The sequence below is a fragment of the Schistocerca piceifrons genome, chromosome 4 (assembly GCF_021461385.2).
Source record: "Schistocerca piceifrons isolate TAMUIC-IGC-003096 chromosome 4, iqSchPice1.1, whole genome shotgun sequence".
In the NCBI taxonomy this organism is placed as follows: Eukaryota; Metazoa; Arthropoda; class Insecta; order Orthoptera; family Acrididae; genus Schistocerca; species Schistocerca piceifrons.
This window is the reverse complement of record NC_060141.1, coordinates 607,018,321-607,045,921: the sequence shown is the minus strand read 5'-3', so window position 1 is coordinate 607,045,921 and position 27,601 is coordinate 607,018,321. Positions and strand designations below refer to the sequence as shown.

The 27,601-nt window shown below is 40.7% G+C and overlaps 1 protein-coding gene across 1 annotated transcript in view; it reads right to left on the bottom strand.

The window, feature by feature from the left end:
* The window catches only part of LOC124795303 (alpha-tocopherol transfer protein-like), a 74,489-nt gene that overhangs the window by 23,872 nt on the left and 23,016 nt on the right, over positions 1 to 27,601 (bottom strand). The window contains exons 2-5 of the mRNA XM_047259272.1: positions 25,549 to 25,689; positions 23,409 to 23,568; positions 5,728 to 5,977; positions 5,486 to 5,596 (exon numbers count right to left, since the gene is read on the bottom strand). Coding sequence (XP_047115228.1) covers positions 5,486 to 5,596; positions 5,728 to 5,977; positions 23,409 to 23,568; positions 25,549 to 25,687 — 660 coding nt within the window. The 5' untranslated portion in view covers positions 25,688 to 25,689. The remainder of the gene's footprint in view (positions 1 to 5,485; positions 5,597 to 5,727; positions 5,978 to 23,408; positions 23,569 to 25,548; positions 25,690 to 27,601) is intronic.

Genomic DNA, 27,601 nt, shown 5'->3' with positions numbered 1-27,601 from the left:
ACCAGAGTACGATAGTACTTGGCCCTCATGGTGTCGTGTACAAGTTCCACTGGACCAATGGCAGTCCACTTGAATGTTCCCCAGAGCATAACAGAGCCATCGCCAGCTTGTCTCCCTCCCGCAGTACGGAGGTCAAGGATCTGTTCCCCGGGAGGACGACGGATTCGCGCTCTCCCACGGGCATGATGAAGAAGGTATCGGGTTTCATCAGAACATGCAACTCTCTGCCAGTGCGCCAACGTCCTGTGCCGATGGTCACGTGCCCATTTAAATCGTAGCTGAGGATGTCGTTGTGTTAACATTGGAACATGCGGGGGTCATCAACTGCAGAGGCGTTAGGAGTGTTCGGTGAACTGTGCGTTCAGCATTAAAATCGAATGTTAATTCCGCCACAATCCGCCGCCTTTCTTTTTTTACCAGTCTGTCCAACCCCACGACGTCTGGACGTGATTTCAACTTGGTTCCACCACGTGTTGAAAACGCTCAACACAGCACTCCTCGAACATCCGATAAGTCGTACAGGTTCTGAAATGGTAGTGCCACGCTTTCGGGCCATCAGAATCTGCCTCCAGTCAAATCAAAATGGATCGCGCACCTGGCTCATTCTACACTCGGACAGCACGCTCACTGATACTAAATGCACGGTGCGTGTGTCCTACTAACAGTAATTTCTCGCCAGGTGACGCTGCAATCGCCTGGACGGGTTTATGTCGATAATACATCGATAATCATAAGTTCTGTCTGATCAGTGCATATCCGCACCGGAGTTGGACCGCATAAACGTTTACGCTCCACCAACGCCCTCACACGGAAATATTAGGTTGCCTCTTACAACACAAATTTCGATTAGCTAGACAGCTAAAACTGTGAACACGTTAAAGAAGTAGTTCATTTGCAAATATTACATGTACTGTGGTAGAAGATTTTCCCGTTTCGAGGTACAGGATGGTGCCCGACCAATAGAGTATGGCTTAACAGCCCATATGTTATAGCTGTTCATAAAATTATTGTTAATTTTTCAGTTACAGAATTCTATATATTTTTAAAAACATACAGAATTTAGTAACAGAAGAATTTACAGTATCTTCCATATCGATTTAATACGTTATACAGTTTGTAGACCTCAAAGTTTTTACTAATGCTGAACCTCATCCTTCACAAAACAAAACAGTGGAAAATGCCTGAAGCGGCTTATGTGACTTCAATATCTTTCACTAGACTGAAAGATCAGCCAAGGTATGTTCCTATGCACACTGCTCTGAAGGTACAGAAGGTAAAGGGTTAGTTAGACATAACATGATTAATAGTAATGTGATTAATACAAATCTAAAGATTATTTAAACGTGAAGTATGGGTGAAATGGAATTTTTTTAAGATCTCCATTTAAGCCTGGAGGGTTATTAGACCCTGTTTGATGGAAGAAGAATAAAGGAAAAGAATCAAACTAAGTTGTGTTCTGTTGAAAGTCTTCATTTGGTAAAGGCTTTTTGTACCAGTATTAATACTCAATCAACGATAATAAAGAAAAATAGGTGCAGAGAAATGTGTCCAGAATTTTCCAATAAGTAAAATTCGTGTTAAGGCGAGTAAAGTTTTGAATGTAGTGTACATTAAGATACGTATTGTATTTTAATTCTTGGATGATGATGGAGGAAGGGGAATGACGGAGAGGGAGAAAATGGTAACGTTAAGATGAAGTATTAGATCGTAACTAGAAAAGAACCATTTGTGTAAGTAAACGCGTTCATTATTACGATTTACATATTCAGTTAGCCAATTTAGACCATCAACTCCATTTTATTGTGGTCTCGTCTACAGAAGATATGAGACCGAAGACTTTATTCTAAAACTTACACGACATAGGTAGCTGAAGGTTTTAATCTTAGGAATCGGTTTGAAAGATTTACGTCTGTTAAAATTCAACTGAAAAATTTTATTGCATCTGAGATCTATCTGCAATGTGCCACGTAACAGAAACTGACATACTATTGGTACCGTAGCGAGAGATGAAACTAAGTGTGACCATAAAATGTAAATTCATTGAATACAAATGAAACAAATTGCGAAAATTTGATAAAGAAATGTTGCAGTACACCACGAGCTGTATGTAAATAATTTAATAAGCAGGTTGGTGTGGTTGCGTCGATTCGAATACACATACCTCAGTGTGCGTGTAAGAAAAAACACGAATCTGTTGAATAGCACGTGGCATTCGCTTACGACGTCATATCACTCATAGCCAACAGCAGTCTGTATGGGTCTGTCAATTGTTCAGAATGAAGATGACGTTAGGTGGTCAGAAAATGTGTGAAATGCTTGTAGGGATGTTACAGGGCAGGTAGTACTGAGACATAAATGTTAAGAAAGAAATTCGATACGTTGCTCCGTTTCCGATTTACTTAGCATTGAAGTTAACCAATCGGGGCGTGCTACGCGTAAATTCAAGTTTCAGCTAACGAGTCAAAGCAGTGGCAGGCCGCTTGAATGTGAGCGCGCGACGCCGCGATTGGCTAACTTCAGTGCTAAATAACTCGGAAACGGAGCAACGTATCGAATTTGTTTCTTAACATTTATGTCTCAGTACTACCTGCCCTGTAACATCCCTACAAGCGTTTCACACATTTTCTGACCACCCTATATATACGGGGTGTTACAAAAAGGTACGGCCAAACTTTCAGGAAAAATTACTCACACACAAAGAAAGAAAATGTTATGTGGACATGTGTCCGGAAACGCTTACTTTCCATGTTAGAGCTCATTTTATTACTTCTCTTCAAATCACATTAATTATGGAATGGAAACACACAGCAACAGAACGTACCAGCGTGACTTCAAACACTTTGTTACAGGAAATGTTCAAAATGTCCTCCGTTACCGAGGATACATGCATCCACCCTCCGTCGCATGGAATCCCTGATGCGCTGATGCAGCCCTGGAGAATGGCGTATTGTATCACAGCCGTCCACAATACGAGCACGAAGAGTCTCTACATTTGGTACCGGTGTTGCGTAGACAAGAGCTTTCAAATGCCCCCACAAATGAAAATCAAAAGGGTTGAGGTCAGGAGAGCGTGGAGGCCATGGAATTGGTCCGCCTCTACCAATCCATCGGTCACCGAATCTGTTGTTGAGAAGCGTACGAACACTTCGACTGAAATGTGCAGGAGCTCCATCGTGCATGAACCACATGTTGTGTCGTACTTGTAAAGGCACATGTTCTAGCAGCACAGGTGGAGTATCCCGTATGAAGTCATGATAACGTGCTCCATTGAGCGTAGGTGGAAGAAACTAAAAGGAGCTCTAACACGGAAATTAAGCGTTTCCGGACACATGTCTACATAACATCTTTTCTTTATTCGTGTGTGAGGAATGTTTCCTGAAAGTTGGGCCGTACCTTTTTGTAACACCCTTTATCAGTCGTTACTGTGACTTTTTCAACATGCAGACCGATCATTCTCACAAATATCGGGCACATCCTATCTCTTACACTCCTCTTGCGACAGGAAACTTGTACAAGAGAGATAATTCTAGTTTAGAACAACGGCCCAGCATTTATTGCTCAGGATGATAGCGTCAATGTCAAACTAGGTACTCCATTTGACATTTTAAGAGAATCCGTTTATAAGGCTCTGTTTCCTGACACTAATCCGGCATGTGGAACCCGCAAATGATGAGAAATCGCCTTTCCTGGAACTGTAATTTATTCTGTGTGTCGGGCGCTCCTTCATATCGTCATTTACACTGATATTGGTGACCGTCAGTAGCGTAATTTTTTTCTCAGTCTTTTCATGTTTTAATAGTTCCTGTACTTCGTTTCTGACGAAGAGATGGAGAACAAACTAGATGGGAGGTTAATAGAGGCAAATGTGGAATTAGTCGTACAGTCACCACTCAACTCATGCCGGTGGACTGGAGAGCGGTCTCTAAGAGATATCGAGGGATTCTTCACCTTCCCATCTCACTAATTACCACATTACTCATTGAAGCTACGTGAATCTAGTGTTCCACACAACGCCTGCGTCGCCGTATCGAGTGAGAGCCTTGGAAAGGCTAGTTCAGTGGCATCCGAGCCCACGTGGTCAACGGTGCAAGGTGAAGGGCAGCACTTGATCAGCAGCAGGCTATACGGGAGCTGTTTTGAAGTGCGAGCAGTCGACGCCGCCGGACAGTTAACGAATTTGGTGGGTGTACTAGTAGAGCGAAGCTACACTCCAGTCCTCATATAGTTGCTTAATTATGGAAAAGACTTGCGACGTTTCCCGAATTAAATGGTGAGGGCAACGCCCAGTCCCTGGGCGGAGAAAATCCCCGACCCGGCCAGTAGTCGAACCCTAGACCCGGTGGTCCAGAGGCAGCAACGTTAGCCACCAGACCATGAGCTGCAAACTACTCCCCAGTGACTCGATTATACCTACTGCGTAAAAGATCTCGGGTATAGGATTAATCTCATTTGTGTTACTACAAATGTGATGGGTAAAGATTTTAAACGAGATGCGAAAAGTGCTTTTGTGAAGATCCTGTTCACGTGTTATATCCACTCATATGTCTGTACAGTTTATGGTTTTTAGTTGTTTTAAAGTGGTTGTTAAGTTCCGCTCAACCAAGCCAAGGATATGAAAAATTCATCACTTCAGCGAATGGTAGTTCTAGCGTGAGTCTACCGCCCGCACCACAAACAGCAGAGGCCTTTGCGAGATTGCGGTCTACTAAGATTAGAATAGGCGCTCCATACGATGTTAGAGCAGTGGTGCATGGACGGTTGCTCGGCAGGATATATCCCTGCAGAGGGCAGATTGCAGACTACATCATTTTCATTTTAACATGTGTTACAGTTTATTTAGAAACTGTAGCTGTCTTTAAAATGTCTAAAGGAATAGTTTAAACATTGAGTAACAAATGATGGATGCTGGCAACAAGAATCCATTTGGTTTTCATCGGAGGCTATCTTTATAATATCGTATGCGTAAAACATAACTTGAATTCCTAATAGTATGGTACATTGGCTCAGGTGCGTTCCCTTAGCCTTTGCATAATTTTCACCGACTTACACTACATATCGTTCCGGAGATGCATTTTGGAACACCTCAGTAAAACTAAATGGGTTAAGGCTCTTGAATACAACACGCACAGTCTGAAAATTTTTACTGAGTAGCAGAGACGGACGAGCAATACAACATTTGTGATACATTGAAGTTTGAAGCGATGTACAACCAGACCTCTTTTGAAATAGTAAGTGTGAGTATATAAAGGATTTGATAATTTCATCACTTACGGTGTCTACGACAGTGAATGTATGATGAAAAGGAGAAAATGGTAACAGTAATGAGGGAAGTTCATATAGCATTGGCTCTATCAAGCAAAATATACAAAATTTTTACGGAATGTAATTTATTAAATGAAAATGAAAGATGTTAGTGGATATTTTACGTAGACACTATCTGCTGAGGACTCTTAACTGTGAACTATCAAGTGGTCGATTAGCTCACCCTCTTCTGCAGTTTCTCGGGAAGAGCTAGTTTCACTATGGACAGCACTGTGTTCAGTATCTTCGGCGCGTTTAGAAAATGTAAGGCTTTGATCCTCTTAGCGTAAGCTGTCTGTAAAAGAAAACAGTCATCGATGTATACGATACGGACAAGATGTAACGAGGAAAATATCAAACTATAAATTTTCGTTGTTTGTTTTTGGCATTTAAAGCATCCTAAAATGTAGCTAATTAAATACCTACCCTGGTAATCAATTCCAGAGCCCGAAGGTCGCGGATCGTCAGCTTGCTCAAGTGTCCAGCAGTCATGTCCTTCAGATCGATTAGGAGGATGTAACCAACGGAGTAGTCAAATGACAGAATGAAGTTAATGATCATGAGACACGCCTTTGCTACGTGCACAGGATTCAGATCCGAAGGGTCAGAATAGATGCCACCGAGGACTCCAACACGGTGAAACTGCGGTGTGAGACGAGGCATCGTCGGAACTTTACTGGAAGTGGGAGGAAATCACACCTAAGAAGCTGTTCATGCATGCATAAAATGGTATAGTACAGCTAACAAGTTGACCGGATGTTGTCTCAGATCAACCGTCGACTAGCGAAGGCAGCTGAAACGATTAATTAAAATTGTGTTTTTCGATGTTCACAACCTAATACATTTATGCTGAAATGTCTTAGTTTCCTATTTCTGACCTTCACCAAAGCTTCGTGTCAGTTGGAAGAACCTAAATCTGGAACCAAAATCTAAACAAGAAATATACTATAATAGGCAGAGCAGGGAATCAGCTACGGGGATCACGGCTATGGTGCAGAAGAGTTTGTGTGAGGTTACCTCACAGCAGTACATGTAAGACTTCCATGTATCATTTTCAAGTGTTCAGCAACACCAAGATTTTGTGCAAGCAAAGCATTATGGATTCTTGCAGTTAGAGTACCGTAGCGGGAAGGAACGTCACTTTGGAACAATTTTACACGAATGCACCGATCATGACGACGATCTCGACAAAGGAATAAAATTTCTTAAGATCAACAATGGGCAACAAAAACCCACTTCTGCGTCCTATCTACTGTGATGATGCAGTAGATTTGTTACTTGTTATCTCCACTGAATTAAATAAAAAAATTGTTATTATCTGAGTTCTGTACTTCTTGTGAGTCAGATGGACAGATAAAGACATTAAAATTTTTCCCAAACCGCTGAAAAAATAGCATAGTGGCTGCAGATGTCAGTAAAGATAAGCGATGAATATTTTACATGTAATATACTGATACCGAAGAAAAGCTAAATTGTCCAACACTTACAGGCGATACCGTGTTTTGTCTTTTTGATGGAACAAAATACCACCTTCATGTGATGTGATGAACAATGATGAAATTTACGATTGCATGCAGATGATCATCAACATATTAGACTTTTTTAAAAAAAGTAAAATTCTTTTTCAAAGTTCATCTTTCGAGATGTTTGACGTCCGAAAACAGTCCTATTTTTCTACATTCTGTCATAGTGTCTTTGTCAGGACAAGACTTGCTTTTATTATATACGTTCTACATTGAAAACAATTAATGAAAATGTTAATTATTTTCTTTCAGATGGTGGCCAACGGAGTCTAAAACTAGATATTACAATAACATATAAAATAAGAACAAGCGTAAATCCTTTAAATGATCGAAACCCATTGAGCTAAGTACAATTTGCCCTGGCGTATTATGTCTTTGACAGGGGAACATGTAGAAGATCAAGGTACTAAGGCATAACGGACTAACAGTGTTCTTTGCCGTTTCTGTGCCGCCAGCTCTCGGATATTATTAAAACTATTTCGAGAGGTAGAGACGCAGTATTTAAGAACGCATCAACGTCATTACGTGCTGAGTTATTTCTTGTACAGACGCTGCTTTTTTCCTACATGCTTCTGCAATGTTTCTCCAATAGTCAGGTCTGTCACAAGTAACCAAACATACAGGCTGACAGTTATTGGACTATATGAAATAAAACCGTCATAACTTCTGAACAGATGGTCGCCGAGTGAGATCGCAGGCATTTTCTTCGCCCGCTAAAAGAACTTATTTAAGTGACCAAACACGCTTGACACGTAAGTTCTCTAAAAGCAAAGTAATTACTGATTCGTTGTTCTGTCATTGTATCTCCAGATCAGCACAAAAACAACAACCGCACATAAAACCCTTGTGCCGTTTTTTGTTTACATACTGCCAATCTAGCGTCCTTGACAAATTTAAAACATTCTTTTAACTTAATTATTCTTTTGAAACTGACGATGAGAGAGAAATGTGGGAGCTGTTATAGGGTAGTGATCAGAGGGATTTGTTGCCAACTTGTAAGAAATATTTTCACTGGGGTAATGCTGTGAGGAGAATGTAGGGAGAACAGAAGAGGCTCTCTCCTGGAACTGCAGAGTATGCAGTAGGAACATTTTGATTGGGGAAGGAAAATCTGTGCCCTCCAGGCACAGTTGGAGGAAGCAAGGAAGGAACTCATAAGGAACAACGAGGATAGCGGGAAGGAGAGTGGTTGAGAACCGGCGGCTGGTAGGACGATAGGAAGAAAGAGAACGCCATCTGACAGTTTTATCATCAACACCAAAAACAGGTTTCTACCATTGCCAGATGTAAGTGGAGAAGAGCCTCAGGTAGAACGAGGAGCAGAAAATGTGCCGCACACTTCAGCGAAGGCCAAGAAGCCTAGGAGTGTACAAAGTGTTAGGAAGAAGAAAGTGTTGCTGCTTGTTAGTAGCCATGGGCGAGGTGTAGGCCCTCAGTCACAGGAAAGTTTAGGGGCAGCGTACCAGGCCACCAGTATCTTTAAGCAAAGTGCGGGACTATGTCATGTGATAGAGTACTTAGGGGCTTTATGTAAGGTCTTTACAAAGGAGGACCATGTAGTGATAGTGGGTGGGGCAGGAAACAGTTTGGACAGGGATGGGGCATATGACATAAGTGGTGACCTGAATTAGATAGCTTCCATGACTCACGGCAGTAACGTACACATTGTTCAGTAGTTCTGGCGTCATGATCGGCCACAACCTGATGGAGCTGTGAGGCGAATCTGTGTGGAGTTAGGGATGGCTCTGAGGGCAGTCAACTTTGTTCATATTTCTGTTTCTCTGGTGCCCATCGGGATTACCAGCAGATGGGGTTTTACTGGGCATGGCCTACACCTAAACAGGACTGGGAAGAGAAAATAGGTACAGCAGATTCATGAAAGTATAGAGGGTGGATCTCAGGCCACACATGGTCAAATACCTGTTGTCATAGGTTGGAATAGTTAGTCTTTTTTTAGAATCAATCCGGGCAAAATGTTCCTCTGCCTAATAAATATCTCCAACACATTAAATAATACTGAAACAGTCACTCACAAGACGGATTTTAACACTCCAAATATCACATGTACTAGATGTCACACAGAATAACAAACAATTCGAAAAAGTAACACGGGGCATTTCGCAGACGTAACAATCCTTCATCAACACTTGCAAGGAATAAAAGATAAAATTCCACTATTAGAAGTTGAGCTCCAATCTTTGAACTGCACAGTAGTTCGTGTTACTGAGCACTGGTGTAGAGAGACAGAAATCCGACATGTAGTGTTATCGTCTTATGAAAGGGCAAACTCTTACTGCAGAACTGCTTCAAGGGGTGGAGGATCAGGCATTTAGATCAGAAAAAGAACACATTTCAAATCAAGACAGGACATCAGGACAGAAGTGAAGTTAAACACTTTGAAATATCTGCTATTGAATTAACAAGGCTTGATATCACCAAGAAATTAATCATTTTATGTGTGTATAGATCTCTCAGTGGTAGTGTGGACACTTTTTTCGAAAAATTAACGGAATTTCTAGATAAAGTCTCACGTACAAAGGTCAACATAATTCTGTGAGGGGGACATTAACATCAACACTAATATTAATGAATCCAGCAGTATCCTCATAAATATCCTTCAAAGTTTTGGCATGTCCCTGTTGGCCAATAGTGCAACAAGTGTTACTACAATGACTGCATCAGTAACTGAACAAATATGGACAGGGAAAAATGTGACGTAGCTGTAAAAGATCACGTACTATCAGACCATCTCTGTCAAATAATAACAGTAAAATCAGGCGTGTAATTATTCCCTAAACTGCAAGCCAACAAACTACATCTATCAGAAACCAAAATAGAAGATTTTTCAAAGGAACTAGCAAAACAAAGCTGGGATGTAGTGTATAAGGAAACCAATGCGAATATGAAATTCTCCACATTATTTGTATTGAGCTTTGGAAAGGCGTTTCCAAAAGTTTTCATGTCTGAATCAACATCGCACAGAAACACATGGATAACAACAGGTATAAGAAGCCCCCCCCCTTAAATACCTCAGTTCCATGGAAAAGAGTTGCAATGATCCATAATCCTTATATTTTTATTATAGATACAAAAAGATCTGTAGGTAGGTGCTGACTGCTGCAAAAAAGTCAATTAATGACAAAGTACTATATAATGCAGAGAATAGGAGCAAAGCAGGAAACAGGGAGAGGCAAACAAACCCAGAATAACATACCGCTAAGGAAGGGGGATAACGTAATAAATGATCCACAACATATAGGAAACGATGAAAATGAGCATTTTTCAGGTATTACAGAGAAGTCGCAGCAAAAACTCCCCAAAACAAATAATATAACACCTGTAAGTAATGTTGCATTAAATACAATTTTGTTACTTCCAAGAGAACGAAGTCAATAAAACTGTTCAAATACTAAAAAATAAAAAGTCAGTAGGCTTAGATGAAGTACAAATGTGTGTACTGAAACAATGAATACAGATTATACAAGGCCTCTTAACAAATACAATAAATGAATCCCTCAGATCAGGGACCTTTCCAGAGCAGTTAAAACCACCAAAAGTTGTACCTCTGCTTAAGAACGTTAATGCAGAAGACATAGAAAATTTCTCGCCTATTTCCCAGCTGTCACCATTCTCAAAAATAATAGAAGCAATTACGAAAGACAGATTAATGAATTACCTGAATAAATACAATATTTGAAGTGATTCACAGTTTGGTTTCTGAAGTGGCAAAAATAAGGAGTCAGCCGTAGTGGAATTCACAAAGGTTGTAAGCGATGTTCTTGGCAAAGATAAGTGTGTCGCAGGCATATTTTTGGATCTTTCTAAGGCCATTGATACGGTTAACCACAAGATTCTATTAAATAAATTAGAAGCATTAGGAATAAGAGAGGTAGCTAATGATTGGTTTCGATCATACCTAGCAGATAGGGTACGAAGAGTAGACGTAACATATACTTCAAATAGATCCAAACATTTAGTAACACACTTATGAGGACCGAAATACATTAATGTAGGGGTTCTGCGAGGTAGCATATCAGGAACAATACTATTAATGATAAACATCAATGATTTTCCCAGTAGCGTTACTGAAGGTGAAAAAATACTACTCGCTAATGACAGCAATATTATAGTGACTGAGAAAACAAGAGAACTCCTTGCATAGACATGAGATGAAGTTCTCAAGGAAGTTTACAACTGTTCAATAAGCAGTAAAGTGACATTGAACATAAAGAAAACCACTGCAATGAATTTCAGTTTGAGGAGAGAAAATTACAACGTTAAATTAAATGTAGGTGGCACCTGTATAAACTATGTAACAAATACAAATTTTTTAGGAATGAATACTGATTCTCAGTTGAAGTGGTGTGAACACACAAAGGTACTTGCAAACAGAATGTCATCAGTATGTTGTGCCCTTCGAATCCTATCATGAGTATGTAACATGCAGTGTCTTTTAGTTACATACTATTCATTATATACACTCACTTCTTAGCTATGACATTCTTTTTTGGGGAACAAATGCACATAATATAAACTCAGTTTTCTGACTCCAGAAAAGAGCCATAAGAATCATAACCAAAACTGGTAGTCGAGCTCATTGTAAAGATCTCTTGAAAACACTGGGGATTTAACTGCTCCATGTGAATACATTTACTGGCCAGTTGTACGCATCAAAAATAACATTGGTAATTACTGTACAAACAGTTCTATCCATGACCATCGAACAAGAGCTAGACTCAACTTACATTTGCCGAGAAAAAATAAATATAAAACTCAAAATAGCATTTTCTACCAAGGAATAAAACTGTACAATAAATTATGAAAAAAACATTAAAGAAATTCCAAAACTACTCTTATTTAAAAAGGCGGCTAATAAGTACCTGTTGTTCAATACATTTTATACATTGAAGGATTAATTAGATAAAACAGAGTAGGGGTTTGGCAAAAAAATGTTATACAAATAAATAATGATAATAAAACATTCAACATTCACACTATGTTTTTTTCTTTTTTTCCTTTTCTACAAAGACTTACCCCAAGCTATGCATTGTACAATACTAACACCACTTTCTGAGCTCAACATCTCACTCATTGTAGAGGGATGTAGACTCAGTTTTTCAGGATAGCAAATAGGAAGTTGTGGTAGATAAAATGGCCCAGAGATCACCAGTGTGTGTGTGTGTGTGTGTGTGTGTGTGTGTGTGTGTGTGTGTGGTGAGTGAAGTGTTATTAAACAACGTGTGTATAGCGTGTGCAGTGACTGATAGTGAGATACGAGTGAACAATGTGGCGTTACATTACTTAATAAGTTATTTGTAAAAAATGTTTCGCATATCAGGAATAAATCTAACCATTGCCCGTAACTAGAAGTTTGTAAATCTATGTGTATACGAATTAACTTATTTTAAATGGGTCTAAAATAGCAAGAAAATTAGGATTGTGTCAGTATATTCGCATTGTGAAGGGACAGATCGACATAAGATGGATAGTTTTTATGAGGCACTCACTGATGTAGTTGTTAGAGTAAAGGACAAGGACAGTGTTCTGCTCATGGGGGATTTTAATGCCAGGATTGGAAATCGAACAGAAGGGTATTGAAAAGGGTATGGGTAAATTTGGAGAGGATATGGAGACCAACAGGAACGGTAAACAACTCTTGGATTTCTGTGCCAGAATGGGCTTAGTAATCACAAACTCCTTTTTTAACCATAAGAACATTCACCAGTATACTTGGGAAGGCAGGGGAACCAGATCTGTCATTGACTATATAATAACAGATCAGGAATTCAGGAAGGCTGTGAGGAACACACGTGTATTCAGGGGATTCTTTGATGACACTGATCATTATTTAATCTGCAGTGAAATTGGGATTGTGAGGCCGAAATTGCAGGAGGTCTGGTCCATATGTAGGAGGATGAGAGTGGAGAAACTTCAGGATAAGGAAATCAGGCACAAGTACATAACAGCGATCTCAGAAAGGTACCAGTTAGTTGAATGTAGTCAATTACACTCACTGGAAAGGGAATGGACAAGGTACAGGGACGCAGTACTAGAAGTGGCTAAAGAATGTCTTGGAACAGTAGTATGTAAAAGTAGGATGAAGCAAACTGCTTGGTGGAATGACACAGTCAAGGCAGCCTGTAAAAGGAAAAAGAAGGCGTACCAAAAATGGCTACATACTAGAACTCAGGTAGACAGAGAAAGTTATGTTGAAGAAAGAAACAAAGCCAAACAGATAATTGCAGCAACCAAGAAGAAATCTTGGGAAGACTTTGCAAACAGGTTGGAGACTATGGGTTAAGTTGCTAGAAAACCATTCTGGAGTGTAATTAGCAGTCTTCGAAAGGGAGGTAAGAAGGAAATGACAAGTATTTTGGACAGGTCAGGAAAACTGCTGGTGAATCCTGTGGATACCTAGGGCAGATGGGGGGAATATTTTGAAGAGTTGCTCAATGTAGGTGAGAATACGATCAGTAATGTTTCGGATTTCGAGGTACAATGGGGTAGGAATGATGATGGAAGTAGGATCACATTTGAGGAAGTGGAGAAAATGGTCAATAGATTGCAGTGCAATAAAGCAGCTGGGGTGGATGAAATTAAGTCGGAACTCATCAAATACAGTGGAATGTCAGGTCTTAAATGGCTACACAGGATAATTGAAATGGTCTGGGAGTTGGGACAGGTTCCATCAGACTGGACAAAAGCAGTAATCACACCAGTCTTTAAACATGGAAACAGAAAAGATTGTAACAACTACAGAGGTATCTCTTTCATCAGCGTTGTGGGTGAAATCTTCTCAGGTATTGTTGAAAGGAAAGTGCGAGTATTAGTTGAGGACCAACTGGATGAAAATCAGTGTGGGTTTAGGCCTCTTAGAGGTTGTCAGGACCAGATCTTTAGCTTACGGCAAATAATGGAGAAGTGTTGTGAGTGGAACAGGGAATTGTATCTATGCTTTATAGATCTAGAAAAGGCATATGACCGGGTTCCTAGGTGGAAGTTATTGTCTGTTCTACGAGATTATGGAATAGGAGGCAAACTTTTGCAAGCAATTAAAGGTCTTTACATGGATAGTCAGGCAGCAGTTAGAGTTGACGGTAAATTGAGTTCATGGTTCAGAGTAGTTTCAGGAGTATGACAAGGCTGCAACCTGTCTCCACTGTTGTTCATATTATTTATGGATCATATGTTGAAAACAATAGACTGTCTCGGTGAGATTAAGATATGTGAGCACAAAATAAGCAGTCTTGCATTTGTGGATGACTTAGTTGTGATGGCAGATTCGGTTGAAAGTTTGCAAAGCAATATTTCAGAGCTAGATCAGAAATGTAAGGACTATGGTATGAAGATTAGCATCTCCAAAACGAAAGTAATGTCAGTGGGAAAGAAATATAAACGGATTAAGTGCCAAATAGGAGGAACAAAGTTAGAACAGATGGACGGTTTCAAGTACTTAGGATGCATATTCTCACAGCATGGCAACATAGTGAAAGAACTAGAAGCGAGGTGTAGCAAAGCTAATGCCGTGAGCGCTCAGCTACTATCAACTCTCTTCTGCAAGAAGGAAGTCAGTACCAAGACTAAGTTATCTGTGCACCGTTCAATCTATCGACCAACTTTGTTGTATGGGAGCGAAAGCTGGGTGGATTCAGGTTACCTTATCAACAAGGTTGAGGTTACGGATATGAAAGTAGCTAGGATGATTGCAGGTACTAGTAGATGGGAACAATGGCATGAGGGTGTCCACAATGAGGAAATCAAAGAAAAACTGGGAATGAACTCTATAGATGTAGCAGTCAGGGCGAAGAGGCTTAGATGGTGGGGTCATGTTACAGGCATGGGACAAGCAAGGTTACCCTAGAGACTCATGGGTTCAGCAGTGAGGGTAGGAGGAGTCGGGGCAGACCAAGGAGAAGGTACCTGGATTCGGTTAAGAATGATTTTGAAGTAATAGGTTTAACATCAGAAGAGGCACCAATGTTAGCACTGAATAGGGGATCATGGAGGAATTTTATAAGGGTTCTATGCTCCAGACTGAACGCTGAAAGGCATAATCAGTCTTAAATGATGATGATGATGATGATGATGATAATGATGACTAAACTTGTAAATACTTTGACATATCCTATATCCTTGTAAGAAGAAATCTATGGATGAATAAAACTACTACTACTACTACAGTTTGCGTAAGAGCGTTCAAACAGCACATTATTGGAATTACTATGCGCTGTATGGTTTGGTTTAGCGGACGGAGCCCACTTTCATGTGGGTGGGTTCGTCAATAAGCAAAATTTCGGGGACTGAGAATCAGCATTTTACGGTCAAGAAATCTCGTCACTCTCAACAGGTGCCTGTGTGGTGTGCAATATGTAGTGACAGAATAATCGGTGCGATGTTCCTTTGATGGCACGGTGACTACCGAACGGTACGTGAAGGTCTTTTAAAATGATTTCAGCTCTATTATCCAAAATGATCCTGATTTCGGCAAGATGGAGTTCATGCAAGACGGAGCTCGATCCCTGGAAGTGTTTATGCCCTGGAGGAGCACTCTGGCATGGGCCTCGATTGGCCACCATATTCTCCGGATCTGAACACATGCGACTCCCTTTTGTGGATCTGCATTAAAGACAAGGCGTACAACAATAACCCCAAAACCATTGCTGAGGGGGCCATCGACGGCATCGAAGCTCCGACACTTTAGCGGGTCTTGGTGAATTTCGTTATTCGTCTGCGCCACATCAACGACAATGCTGACAGGTATATCGAACATGTCATAACCTAAATCCAAATCTCTATAGTGACGTTCACATGTTGAATAACGTGTTCATGACATAGTTTCTAACTAATTTACGTTCATTTTTTCCATATACGAGGGTCACTCCAAATGAAATTCACACAATTTTTTTTTAAATCCATCTTTTATTTACATGTTTTACAGTGTGTAGATACATCCTTTAGAAACAATATTTTCATTTCTCCACATAATTTCCATCTCTCTCAACTGCCTTACGCCATCTTGGAACCAGCGCCTGTATACCCACACGGTAAAATTTTGGACCAACCGGTTGGATCCTCTGTTTGGCAGCGTGCACAAGGAAGTCATCATCTCCAAACTTTGATTCACGAAGAGTCATTCAGTTTCCCAAAGAGATGATAGTCACATGGAGCCAGGTCAGGACTGTAAGGCGGGTGTTTCAGTGTTGTCCATCCGAGTTTTGTGATAGCTTCCATGGTTTTTTGACTGACATGTGGTTGTGCATTGTCGTGCAACAGCAAAACATCCTGCTTATGCCAGTGTGGTCGAACACGACTCAGCCGAGCTTAAAGTTTCTTCAGTGTCGTCACATATGCATCAGAATTATGGTGGTTCCACTTGGCATGATGTCCACAAGCTAGAGGCCCTCGGGATCGTAAAACACCGTAGCCATAACTTTTCCAGCAGAAGGTGTGGTTTTGAATATTTTTTTCTTGCGTGATGCCACTCCAGTGATTGCCTCTTCGTCTCTGGTGAAGAATGATGAAGCCATGTTTCGTCACCTGTCACAATTCTTCCAAGAAATTTATCTTCGCCATTCTCATATTGTTTCAAAAGTTGGCTTCATACCGTTTTTCTTGTTTCTTTGTGAGCCACTGTCAAGCTCCTGGGAACCCACCTGGCACAAATCTTTTTTAACACCAACACTTTCAATATTCTGCAAACACTTCCTTCCCCTATCCCAAGGTAGCTTGACAATTCGTTCACTATGATGCGTCTGTCAGCAGTCGCCAATTCGTAAACTCTCTACATATTGTCTGGAATGTGTGCAGTACGAGGCCTGCCGCTGCGAGTACAATCCACAGTATTACCATGCCAGCTTTCATCAAGTAACCTGCTTGCCCACCGACTAACTGTAGTGCGATCGACAGCAGCATCTCCATACACCTTTTACAACCTCTTGGTGTTTCCCACTGTCTTGTTTTCACAGTACAGGAATTCTATGACAGCTCGTTGCTTCTCCGAACGTCAAGTGTAGGAGCCATCTTCAAGACATCCAGTGACGGCGCCACTCACGGGAACAGGTTGAACTAAGTTTGAAAAAAAGCAGGAAGGGTGTATCTACACACTTTAAAACTTTCACACATACGGAATGAAAACTTTATTTTTACGAAAATAGCGTGCATTTCTTTTGGAGTGACCCTCACAGTTCAATATCTGTCAGTCTGTATCTTTTAGCAGTTAACCTAAACCGTTACCGCTATTTTGATTGCATTCTTTGCTTAATTTTCTCGTCTTTTAAATGTTAATTATCTTTCATGTTAGTCAATGAATGTTACGTAATTGGAAAGTGTGGTCTTGTAGCGGGATGGGGTAGGCAGAATGAGCTAATGTCCCATTACTCCCCACTGCTACCCATGGTCTGAGTTAAGTCTTTCTTTGTTTTTTAGATTTTGTATACTCAAGACTTCCAGTTTTCTCTACTGGATGCTGCGAGTCTGTAAAAGAAAAAAATAACAGGTAAATTTGATCTACCATATCCACGCAAGAGGCTGTAGAAGCTGTACTAACTGGAAGAGTGAGTTATAAGAAAACGACAGCTCAGTTCATCTCTCCCCAAAGACTTTAGAGCGTCATGTCAAGGAAAAAAAGTGGAGACAAAGACTGACGTGTTAAAAAACCAGTGGGTCATTTTAATTATGTGTTTACAGAACAGCAAGGGGCCGAATCAATCCGATATTTGACTGAGAATTAGCCTACGAAATAGCTGATGGTAACAATTTGCTGCATTCATTTACCAACGATAGAAAACCAGGAGTAGAGTGAGCAAGAGGACTTTTTAGGTGGCCTCAAACAGTTTACGGAAGCCGCAAACTGCTTCAGTGGCTAGAGCTATGGGCTTTAATAAAACAACAGTTAATAAATTGTTTGACTTGCTCGGTAATGTTGTCGATGAATACAGGCTTACTGGGGACACAATATATAAATGTGATGACATGAGAATACCAGTAAACTCTAAAATCAAGTAGGAACTCTCACCTTTCCTGAAAGAGAAGATACTGTGACAGTGAAAGTTTGCTTTCCGCATCTGGTATATACGTCATTCCACTATTAACCTTCCCCGGGAAACGCATGAGACATTAGTTTCGGACTGCTCTCGTAGCTGGTGCAATATCAGAGGTTTGCGAATCAGGCTGGATGATCAGAATGTCTTTGGAGAATGGTGCAAACTTTGTATCATTCACAGGGATGAGTAAACAAAAATCGAGTTCACATCGTTCTAGACAGACATTCAGCTCATACAAAATTTTGGAACTGATCTAACAAGGGATAATGAGTTTATACTTTTGTGTTTGCTACCATGCACCTCTCGCGGCCTTCATGCATTGCATGTAGCCTACACGAAACCCTTTAGCAAATATTAGAGGGATACAATTAGTAAAGGGCTGAGCTCAAATCCTTGCATGGCAATGCATATTTGCAGTTCTCAACGATGTTACATGCTGTTAATGGCTTTCGAAAACCAGTAATGTAATCTGTTGACCAGAATGTCTTTAGAACTGAAGATTTCCTATCATCAATAACAGCTGATATTGACAAACAAACTGCACAGCAGGACTGCAATCTACATCACAGAGGAGAACTCTTACACCACACTCACCGAAGATACCTCCTTGTAAAGTAGCGACGTGTCCAAAATGTAGTTCCCATGTTTCCAGTCCCGAGTACATATCACCATATCCATAAGTAGCATAGAAAATCAAATGTATCTCAAAAAACAGATAAAAAACAGCTACTTTGATCTCTTCTTCTTACAACACGGAGTCAATTAAGACAGAGGAAGGAAAAAACAGAAAAGGAAACCTAACCACATAGCCCGAAGTCTGCATAAAGTCACCTTGAATTAGTCGAATGAGACATGCATAAGTATAAAATTATGCCAAAAACATAAAACTACAACTGGATTGAAAATCACTGAGAAAAATGGTCCAAACTCCAAAACATCCTCAAAAATAAAGCAGCCGAATTTACCCAATGATAGCGCTGTATTAGAAGATGCCAATGAATGCTGCAGTTGGCTCCAAATTAATGTATGTGGGTCGACAGTGTGGAAGAGGGTATCCACGAATACACTTCATTTGAGGTATAAACGTTTCTTATTTATATTCCGTTTACAACTAATTTACGAATGTGAAATATGTATAATTTTCTAGGATTTTCATTAACGTCCATTTCTTGCATGTGAAATATTATTCCCCTTTTTGCCCCCCCCCCCCCCCCCCCCCCCCAATGTGGCATAACGGAGAAAATTTTTCAAAAAAATACGAAGTTAGGTGATTAAATAATGATACGGTGCAATGTTTTGGAAGCTGATATTACAATGTAGTGGTCTGAACCATTATAACGGCTTAGCAAAATTTTTTGGCACCTCAAAATCCCAGGTGAAGGTCAAGTACCCTGTTCCACCACAAGTTTTCCTATCTGTATTAGAATCTAAGGCTGACCAACTAAGATTCTCATGTGCCAACCATCGGTAGCTGAAGGTACTAGCAGTCTAGCACAGTAGAAACAATTTTTACCAGTACTTTTGTACACACATGTACGCTCTATTCTTCAGACCTCCTCTGTACCCTTTTGTGACGGTTGTACAGTTAAAAATACAGTGTAATTTGAAAAACACTTGAAATATATACTAATGAATCTTTGAATACGAGAAAGCGTTGCCGTGTTAATGCCCACAAAGTCTGGATGAAATAGATACTGTAACTTTGCAATTACCACAGACATAAGGAAAACATGGCCCTTAATTCTGAAGTGTAGAAAGGCATTTAACCCTGTTTTAGATTTCCACCGTCAGTAATTAACTACGCATGACGTAAAATAAAACTGTGTGGTCTGCGGACTCGACCGTTCGTTCTATCACACTGAGCCGTAGTAAAATTTGCTGTTTTGAAGAGCGCGCCGTAGCACGTAGAGTAAAGCAGTCGACCTCCGTTTCTGGCGGTGGCGCTGCTGTGGCTATCGCAGCTTGGGTGCCTCCCTCTGGTGGGAAAGGGGAAAAGGTTGCTGTTCACGTGTATTTAAGGGCCGCTGTAAACTCACCAAGAACTTAGTTGGAGCCAAGGGGCAGTCTGTCAATCTGTGTCGGTCAGTCGGAGTGAGTCTGGGGGCAGTCTGTCAGTCTTGGTGAGTCTGGCCAGTTGGTCAGCCGGGTCAGTGTGGGGCAGTTAGTGTCTATCCATCGTTCGGAGTTCTAGTATGTCTGTCGTTAGGATCAAACATTAAAGCCGGCACGAGGGGGCGAGTGTGGGCCGGTCAGTGTCTGTCTGTCGTCCGAAGTGCTAGCACGTGTTAGGCCGCCAGTCTGCTCGAGTTTGCTCAGGCAATGGGCATTGGCGGTTGGATCGATCGGTTAGTCGGTCGCGCACTGACACACCAGAGGACTTGTCCGCCTGGAGCGTCGGCGCATGTGAGGTGGTCACGTGAGACCAGTGGCCGCGCCGTATAGCGAGGCGTAGTGGCTTCGCGACCGACACGAGAGGAACAGGAGTCAACCCACGACATCGGTCTGGCCGGCACGAGTTGCGACGCCGTGAGACAGGAGATCGGCGCGCCTTCCTGCGTCCGTCGAAGCGGCTAGCAGCGGACGGTTCGGAAGAGCGTTTCGAGAGTGCTGCGCCAGATCTTCTCCACAAATCGCAGCGTATTAGATGTTAAGTGACTGGAAATATGTTGTGTCATTTAGTTGTTAAATTCTTCTTGTTTTCTTGGTCAGTCTCTCGTCCCCAGCTTGCTCGCCTATCTTTCGTCCGCATTTGTTAGTGTGGTGTGCGTACTGTAAGACCTTCGGTACACACACCATCAGATTATTTGACTTGTCGCTCTAACGAAGTAGGCGAGTGTCAGCAATATGTCTCGTGGTCTTATCGTGGCGTGTTTATCTTCTGCCGTTAGGTCAGACGATACAAATGCCACTTGCACGCTTAGAGTAGCAGATTGACGGTGACCAACTTTAAACAGAACTTGATTAATTTTCACACACATTTATTAAAATAATAAAAAGCATAGACATTACGTAACTTGATTCTGGATGCTGTTTACAATTGACAATCTGAAGTTCCTTTGATCTTGGTACGTTAATCTTATTCTCACATATCTCTGATACTTGACAAAGTGTCTATACATTTATCTTCATGGCTATGTGCAGGAATATGATAATCTTCTTAGTTGCATACTGAAACTTCACTATAGACTGGTACAGACTGGTGCAGACAAATGAAGACTGACTAATCGGAGGTCTTTTAACAAGATAATAATAAGTTGTCGTCTCTTCCTCTATGAATAGATGATGAGTGCAGCTAGCCGCTAACTTTGTGTAATGTCATGTCTGTATAGACGTGTATCTGTTGCCTTTAAGACCCTTTCACCTTCACACAGAAATCTATACAGTAATGTAAGAGCCTCCCGTGTCTTGGCTGATCCGTGATAAGACAGGCGAAAAGTTAGACTAATGGAGGATTATTAGTATTATCTCTATTTTCATTCGCTCTCTCTCTTTCTCTCCTTTATCTATGTACAGTTTTTATTATAATATTTCATTACGTGAAATCAGCCAAATAGGATCTTTGGTGGAGTCCTTCGTCTTGGTAATCAGCGGCTGGCTTGCTGTAAGAGATCTTTACATTTATTATTACTGTTAAACACTGTATTCAGTCGGGAGAATCAATCGTGTGGACAATTTGTTCCTTTTACGAAAGACTGCGAATTCCAGATGTGTACGAAGCCTTTTTGAACGATTTAACACAGACTCAGTGATTGCATGCTCTCTTCGACACAGCTGAAACTTCCCCACTAATTACAGGGGCAACGTGATCATCAAATGGTTCAGAAAAAAACTCATTTGTTCATTCACTCCGGAACAAAAAGTCACAAATCTTATTTATGAAGGAAATTGTGTATTAAATCCATCTCCATTACACGTCCAGATCTCCGGTGATTCCACGTCTTAATTATTTTCCGTTTACACTCTCTTTCTATTCAAACAAACCGCTAGTGGCACAAAAGTTAATTCGCTCGATTTAGCGAGAAGAAAATCAGAATATGTATCTCTCAGAACTACGTCAATCCCTAAATCCCTACTCCAGAAGCTGTCCTAGTTACCACTCTAACAACCATGGACAATGCATATATGCATCTCTGTTATTTCAAAGAATAAACGCGCTAGAAAATACTTTGGCGTCGTCTAGCTGTCGCCGCATATGTTACGAGAAAATCAGATCAGATACTTTTCCAAAGTGAATGAATGTGGATGGTTTGATTGACAATGATTAATTGGTGCGTGGTAGAGGGTATTTTCTGTGGGGACACTACAGTCTGTACACTCGTTATAATACCTCGCGCGTTTAGGTATCACTGCGCGATTGTGATCCGTGAGGAGAAAAGGTTCTACGTTAGCAGCAATCTCATTGGCTGTATTATATATTAATACGCGGATCGGCGGAAGCAGAATTTGGTCCGTCTTTATGGCAGCGCCATCCCGTAGAGCGGAGACGGACGAGCGCTGCGCCTGCGCTGTTGTGCTTAGCGGGGCGCGCTCTATTGGGAAAGTTGCGTACGCGCTGACTATGCGGAACTATGTACACAACAGTTAGGCAGTTAGTGTCTGTCTGTCGGTCTGTCGGTCTGCCGTACGTTAATAGCTGCCTCTGCCATGTTTGTCGGATTCGGTGTTACCGAATTGATAGAATTAAGGTAAAGACCGAATTCCTGAAATATGTTTTAATCTTGCCTATCATCTTGCGAGGCGGTATATGTGTAATGTAGAGCATGTTGTACACTTTATGTAAGTCTGAATTTCATGGGTTTTATTTAAATAGTCATTTTTATAAACTTGCCACCTTTGAAATCAAATTGCACTTTTGGTGGCAAATAATTTTTTAGTGTGAGTGTTTGTACCATTTCCACCCCTCTTACGGGGTGCATAATTAATGTGTTTGTGTGAGTTGTTAAAATTTTTAGTTTAAAGTAATCTGGTGTGTTGCAGATTTGCACCAGTGTAGTTTTTCAGAGGTCGTTGTGAGCGGTCGTGACTACGGCCGTGTTGAAAGGGAGCGGGAACTTCTCAGCCCGAAGGCTCCTACTGTACAAAAAAAAATTGTTATTCTGCCTCTGAATAATTGTAACTTGATAATTAGAGGGTGCTTTCTGATTGTAATTTTAAATCTGTTTTTGAAAAGGCTGTTAGGAATAAAATTCACATTTGTTAAAGGTAATTTTATTTTCCATCAGTTACTTCCTGGCAACTACTTCCACGCTCACCTAGTGTGATAAAATGTTCTTGGTGAATCGCTAGTAAATAAAGTAAATTCTTTAAGTAAACATTTTGAAAGTTTAAAATCACGGTTCACACACGTTAAGACATTTCTAGGTGTGGCAAACAATAAGAATATCAATAATAAAATTTACTGGTTTGGACGTGCGATTTCTGTGTGAAGCTAATAATTTTCTCAGTGAACCATACACTGGAGGCAAATTTCTGCGAAAACATGTGGCATTCTGAAGTTTTAACGATAAAAGCGTGGATGATATCACTCGTGAGTTCTACTTACCAGCATTTCAGAGCTGTGATAATGTCTTCCCCTAGCGGGTCTCTGTTCAGCATGAATTCGGGGAACTTGTTCTTCAGCGTGTACGTGGCATCCAGTATCTGCTTCACTCTCTCGGTCCTGCATTTACAGCTGATGTATAGGCGTTCCAGCCGCTCGTCATCTGTTGCGAAATGAGACAAATATGGTGAGACTCAAGCAGTAAAACACAGAGAACTCAGATGGATCACTACAACAATTCCAACACTTCTACTGCTACCCCACGTTATGAATGAACAAATTAACTGTGGAAAACATCAGACGTGATGTAAAGCCGCACCTCAGGCAAGTGGTAACAACGAGAGGTGGGAAACTTGAGATAAAGAATTCGAAATTATTAGTAGCGCAACCTCTTGAAGGGAAGCCACAACGCAACGGTAAATATTGGCAACGCAGTTGGTGTTTTATCGAGCGTTTCATAATATTTGCTGACAGAATTACTACTGAAAACTAAGGACCAATCACATAACTGAGAAGGTATCTGAATTTTGTTTACTCAGAAGACAGTGAAATATAAAGTTGTCTATTGCATAATTTAATGAAAATGACATAGGGCGTTGAAATTTCGGAGTTACAACGTTACTGCGGCATGTCCTACCTGCAGAGCTAGCTTCTCACGGCGTAATAAAATAGGTTTAAATTAATTTCCTCCAAAAATCAACAGTTTAGGCCACTACAATTCCTCAAATCAGCTGAAAGATCTATTCTTAATTTTCTTCTTCTTCTTCTTTTGTTTCCCCCCACTTTTGGGTATGCTGGATCAGACATTTATTTGTGCGTTGTTCTTTTCTAAGGGCGTATTATTTCTTCATTCTTTCTGATCTTTTTTTCCTCTCTTCTTCCGAGTTGTGTAGATTTGACTAGGAACCTTATGTCTTCATCTTTAGTAATTAATTAAGCTTTTCGATGGATAAGTGAATTTTCTGAAATCTTTAACTCTACTAGGTCTTTCTCATTTTCTTTAAACCAGTTGGGTTTTTTTTTTTTTGCGGTTACGGAAAAAGTTTGAATTTTTCCCGTTTTGTTGATTATTTCAAACTTATCATTCCTTAAGTCGAAAATTGATCAACAATATGAAAAAGGTTTTTTCAGTGATTAGCGGTAAACATTGATTAGAAATGATCTTTCTGCAGTTCCGTGTCGCATCGCATTTGCTATGAAAATACTACGAAAAATTGCCCGTTTTGTGTGCTTTCGAAAGCAAAATTTTTAATACTTTGAAAAATTTCTAATATTTAACTTGTAACAAATGTGAAGTTTCAACTCATAGTCTCACAAAAATTAAGAGAAAGATTCGAAACAGACATGAGGTACAAATTTCAATAATGCCCCAAGGCATGTTCAAAACGCTTCGCCATTTCAGTTATAGTTGGTGTAAGGGTAGTTGGCCACAAATATTTTGGGATTTCTAACCGAGTCATATTTTAACTTATTTACAAAGGTCAAATGACACCGAAACGCCGCCCGTGGTGGGCGAGCGGTTCTAGGCGCTACAGTCTGGAACCGCACGACCGCTTCGGTCGCAGGTTCGAATCCTGCCTCGGGCATGGATGTGTGTGATGTCCTTAGGTTAGTTAGGTTTAAGTAGTTCTACGTTCCAGGGGACTGATGACCTCAGAAGTTAAGTCCCATAGTGCTCAGAGCCATTTGAACCATTTTTGAACAAGGAAACAAAACTACGACTGGCTATAGCTCTCGAGTCTCCATTCATTGGTTATCGAGCTTTATATTTCTGAAGCCATCGCACAAGGCTATCAAGAGTCAGTAGGGAGATTGTTACGTTCCAGTTACAGAAAATATTTGGTTTGTTACATTTCGGCACTAAGACTTGAAAATGAAATAATGTATTCCGGACAATTTCGACAAATGGTGCACAACTGTCCCCATGCTGGTTAGAAAGCAGTGTTTTGGGGATATAAAACATTACTTGTTTCTTCAGATTCCAGCCTCCTGTAAATATCAGCAAAGCACAGAGAACTTTTTGTATGTGATGGTAGCAATGTAGTGATAAGTTCACTGTTCAGTAGCATATTTCTGTAGCTTCGTGGACCGCTAATCAGAAGCATAACGGCAGAATACAGTGAGGTGGTGGTGACATGCTGACCTATGACATCGGGCAAGTGTGGCTGTACTTGCAGCCAGTTGCGAATGTTGGCGAGTGCCTGCCGGATATCTTCCACGCTCGTCCCCAGCTGCTGTCGCACAAGCGCCTTCTCCTCTTCTGTTGGGAACTCGAACGCCATACCTGCCACAGAGAGGAGAACCATAACATTATCTTTATGACGTCCTAAAAATGATGTTGATAGCTCATAAAGATTTATGTAAATGTATTCCGTGTAAAATGAATATTTGGATAAGGAGTTTAGATAATTTTAATACTTTTTGATAGATACCATCCACGTAATATGAGCCTCACGTGGCAAGATTAGTGTGTGTGTGCGTTCTGTCACAGATACATTTGACTAATAACGTCATATAGTATATACTGCATGACGGTATCCCCTACGAACAAGTTTTTAAATATGCAGAGGGTAATGGGAATAAGTGCAAATACTTCTGTTGGTGATTAAGGAGTTATACCGCACAACATTACATCAGTCTTTACGTTAAGTCTTATAATTATAGCCATTACCAGTCAGAAGGCAATGGAAACCACTGCACTAAAGACACGTAATGTGTATCCACAGGAAGTGTGACCTGTAACTGAACAAGTGTCATGATGATCTCTCCATTGGCAAAAGATTCCGAAATAGCCCCCATTTGGATCTACGGGAAGGGACTGCCAATAGGGAGGTTACCATGAGAAAAAGATTGAATAATCAACGAAAGGATGTTCTACGAGTCGGGGCGCGGAATGTCAGAAGGTGGAACGTGGTACGGAAACTAGAACATCTGGAAAGGGAAATGCAGAGGCTCAATCTAGATATAGTAGGGGTCAGTGAGTGAAGTGGAAAGAAGACAAGGAGTTCTGGTCAGATGAGTATAGGGTTATATCAACAGCAACAGAAAATGATGTAACGGGTATAGAATTCGTTATGTATTGGAAGGTAGGGCAGAGAGTGTGTTACTGTGAACAGTTCAGTGATAGGGTTGTTCTTATCAGAATCGACGGAAAACCAACACCGACAACTATAGTTCAGGCATACATGCCGACGTCGCAAGCTGAAGATGAAGAGATAGAGAAAGTGTGTGAGGATTTTGAAAGGGGGATGAAAATCTAGTTGTCATGGGGGACTGGAATGAAGTTGTAGGGGAAGGAGTAGAAGAAAAGGTTAGAGGAAAATATGGGCTTGGGACAAGGGATGAGCGAGGAGAAAGATTAAATGAGTTCCGTAATAAGTTTCAGCAATTAATAGCGAATAATCTGTTCAAGAATCACAAGAGGAGGAGGTATAGTCGGAAAAAGCCGGGTGATAAGGGAAGATTTCAGTTACATTGCATCATGGTCAGACAGAGATTCCGAAATCAGATACTGAATTGTGAGGCGTACCCAGGAGCAGATATAGACACAGATCACAATATAGTAGTGATGAAGAATAGGTTGAAGTTTAAGACATTAGTCAGGAAGAATCAATACGCAAAGAAGTGGAATACGGAAGTACTAAGGAATGACGAGAAACGCTTGAAGTTTTCTAAGCTTATAGATACAGCAATAAGGAATAGCTCAGTAGGCAGTACAGTTGAAGAGGAATGGACATCTTTTTAAAGAACCATCACAGATGTTGGGAAGGAAAATTAGGTACAAAGATGGTAACTGGGAAGAAACAATGGGTAACAGAAGAAATACTTCAGCTGATTGATGAAAAATGGAAGTAGAAAAACGCTCCGTGAAACTCAGGAATAGAGAAATACAAGTCGCTGAGGAACGAAATAAATAGAAAGTGCAGGGAAGCTAAAACGAAACGCCTGTAGGAGAAGTGAGAAGACATCGAAAAGAAATGATAGTCGGTTGCACAGACTCAGCATACAGGAAAGTGAAAACAATCTTCGGTTACATTAAAAGCAAGGGTGGTAACATTACGAGTACAACGGAAATTCCACTTTTAAATGCTGAGGAGAGAGCGGATAGGTGGAAAGAATACGCTCAAAGCCTATATGAGGGGGAAGATTTGTCTGATGTGATAGAAGAAGAAACAGGTGTCGATTTAGAAGAGACA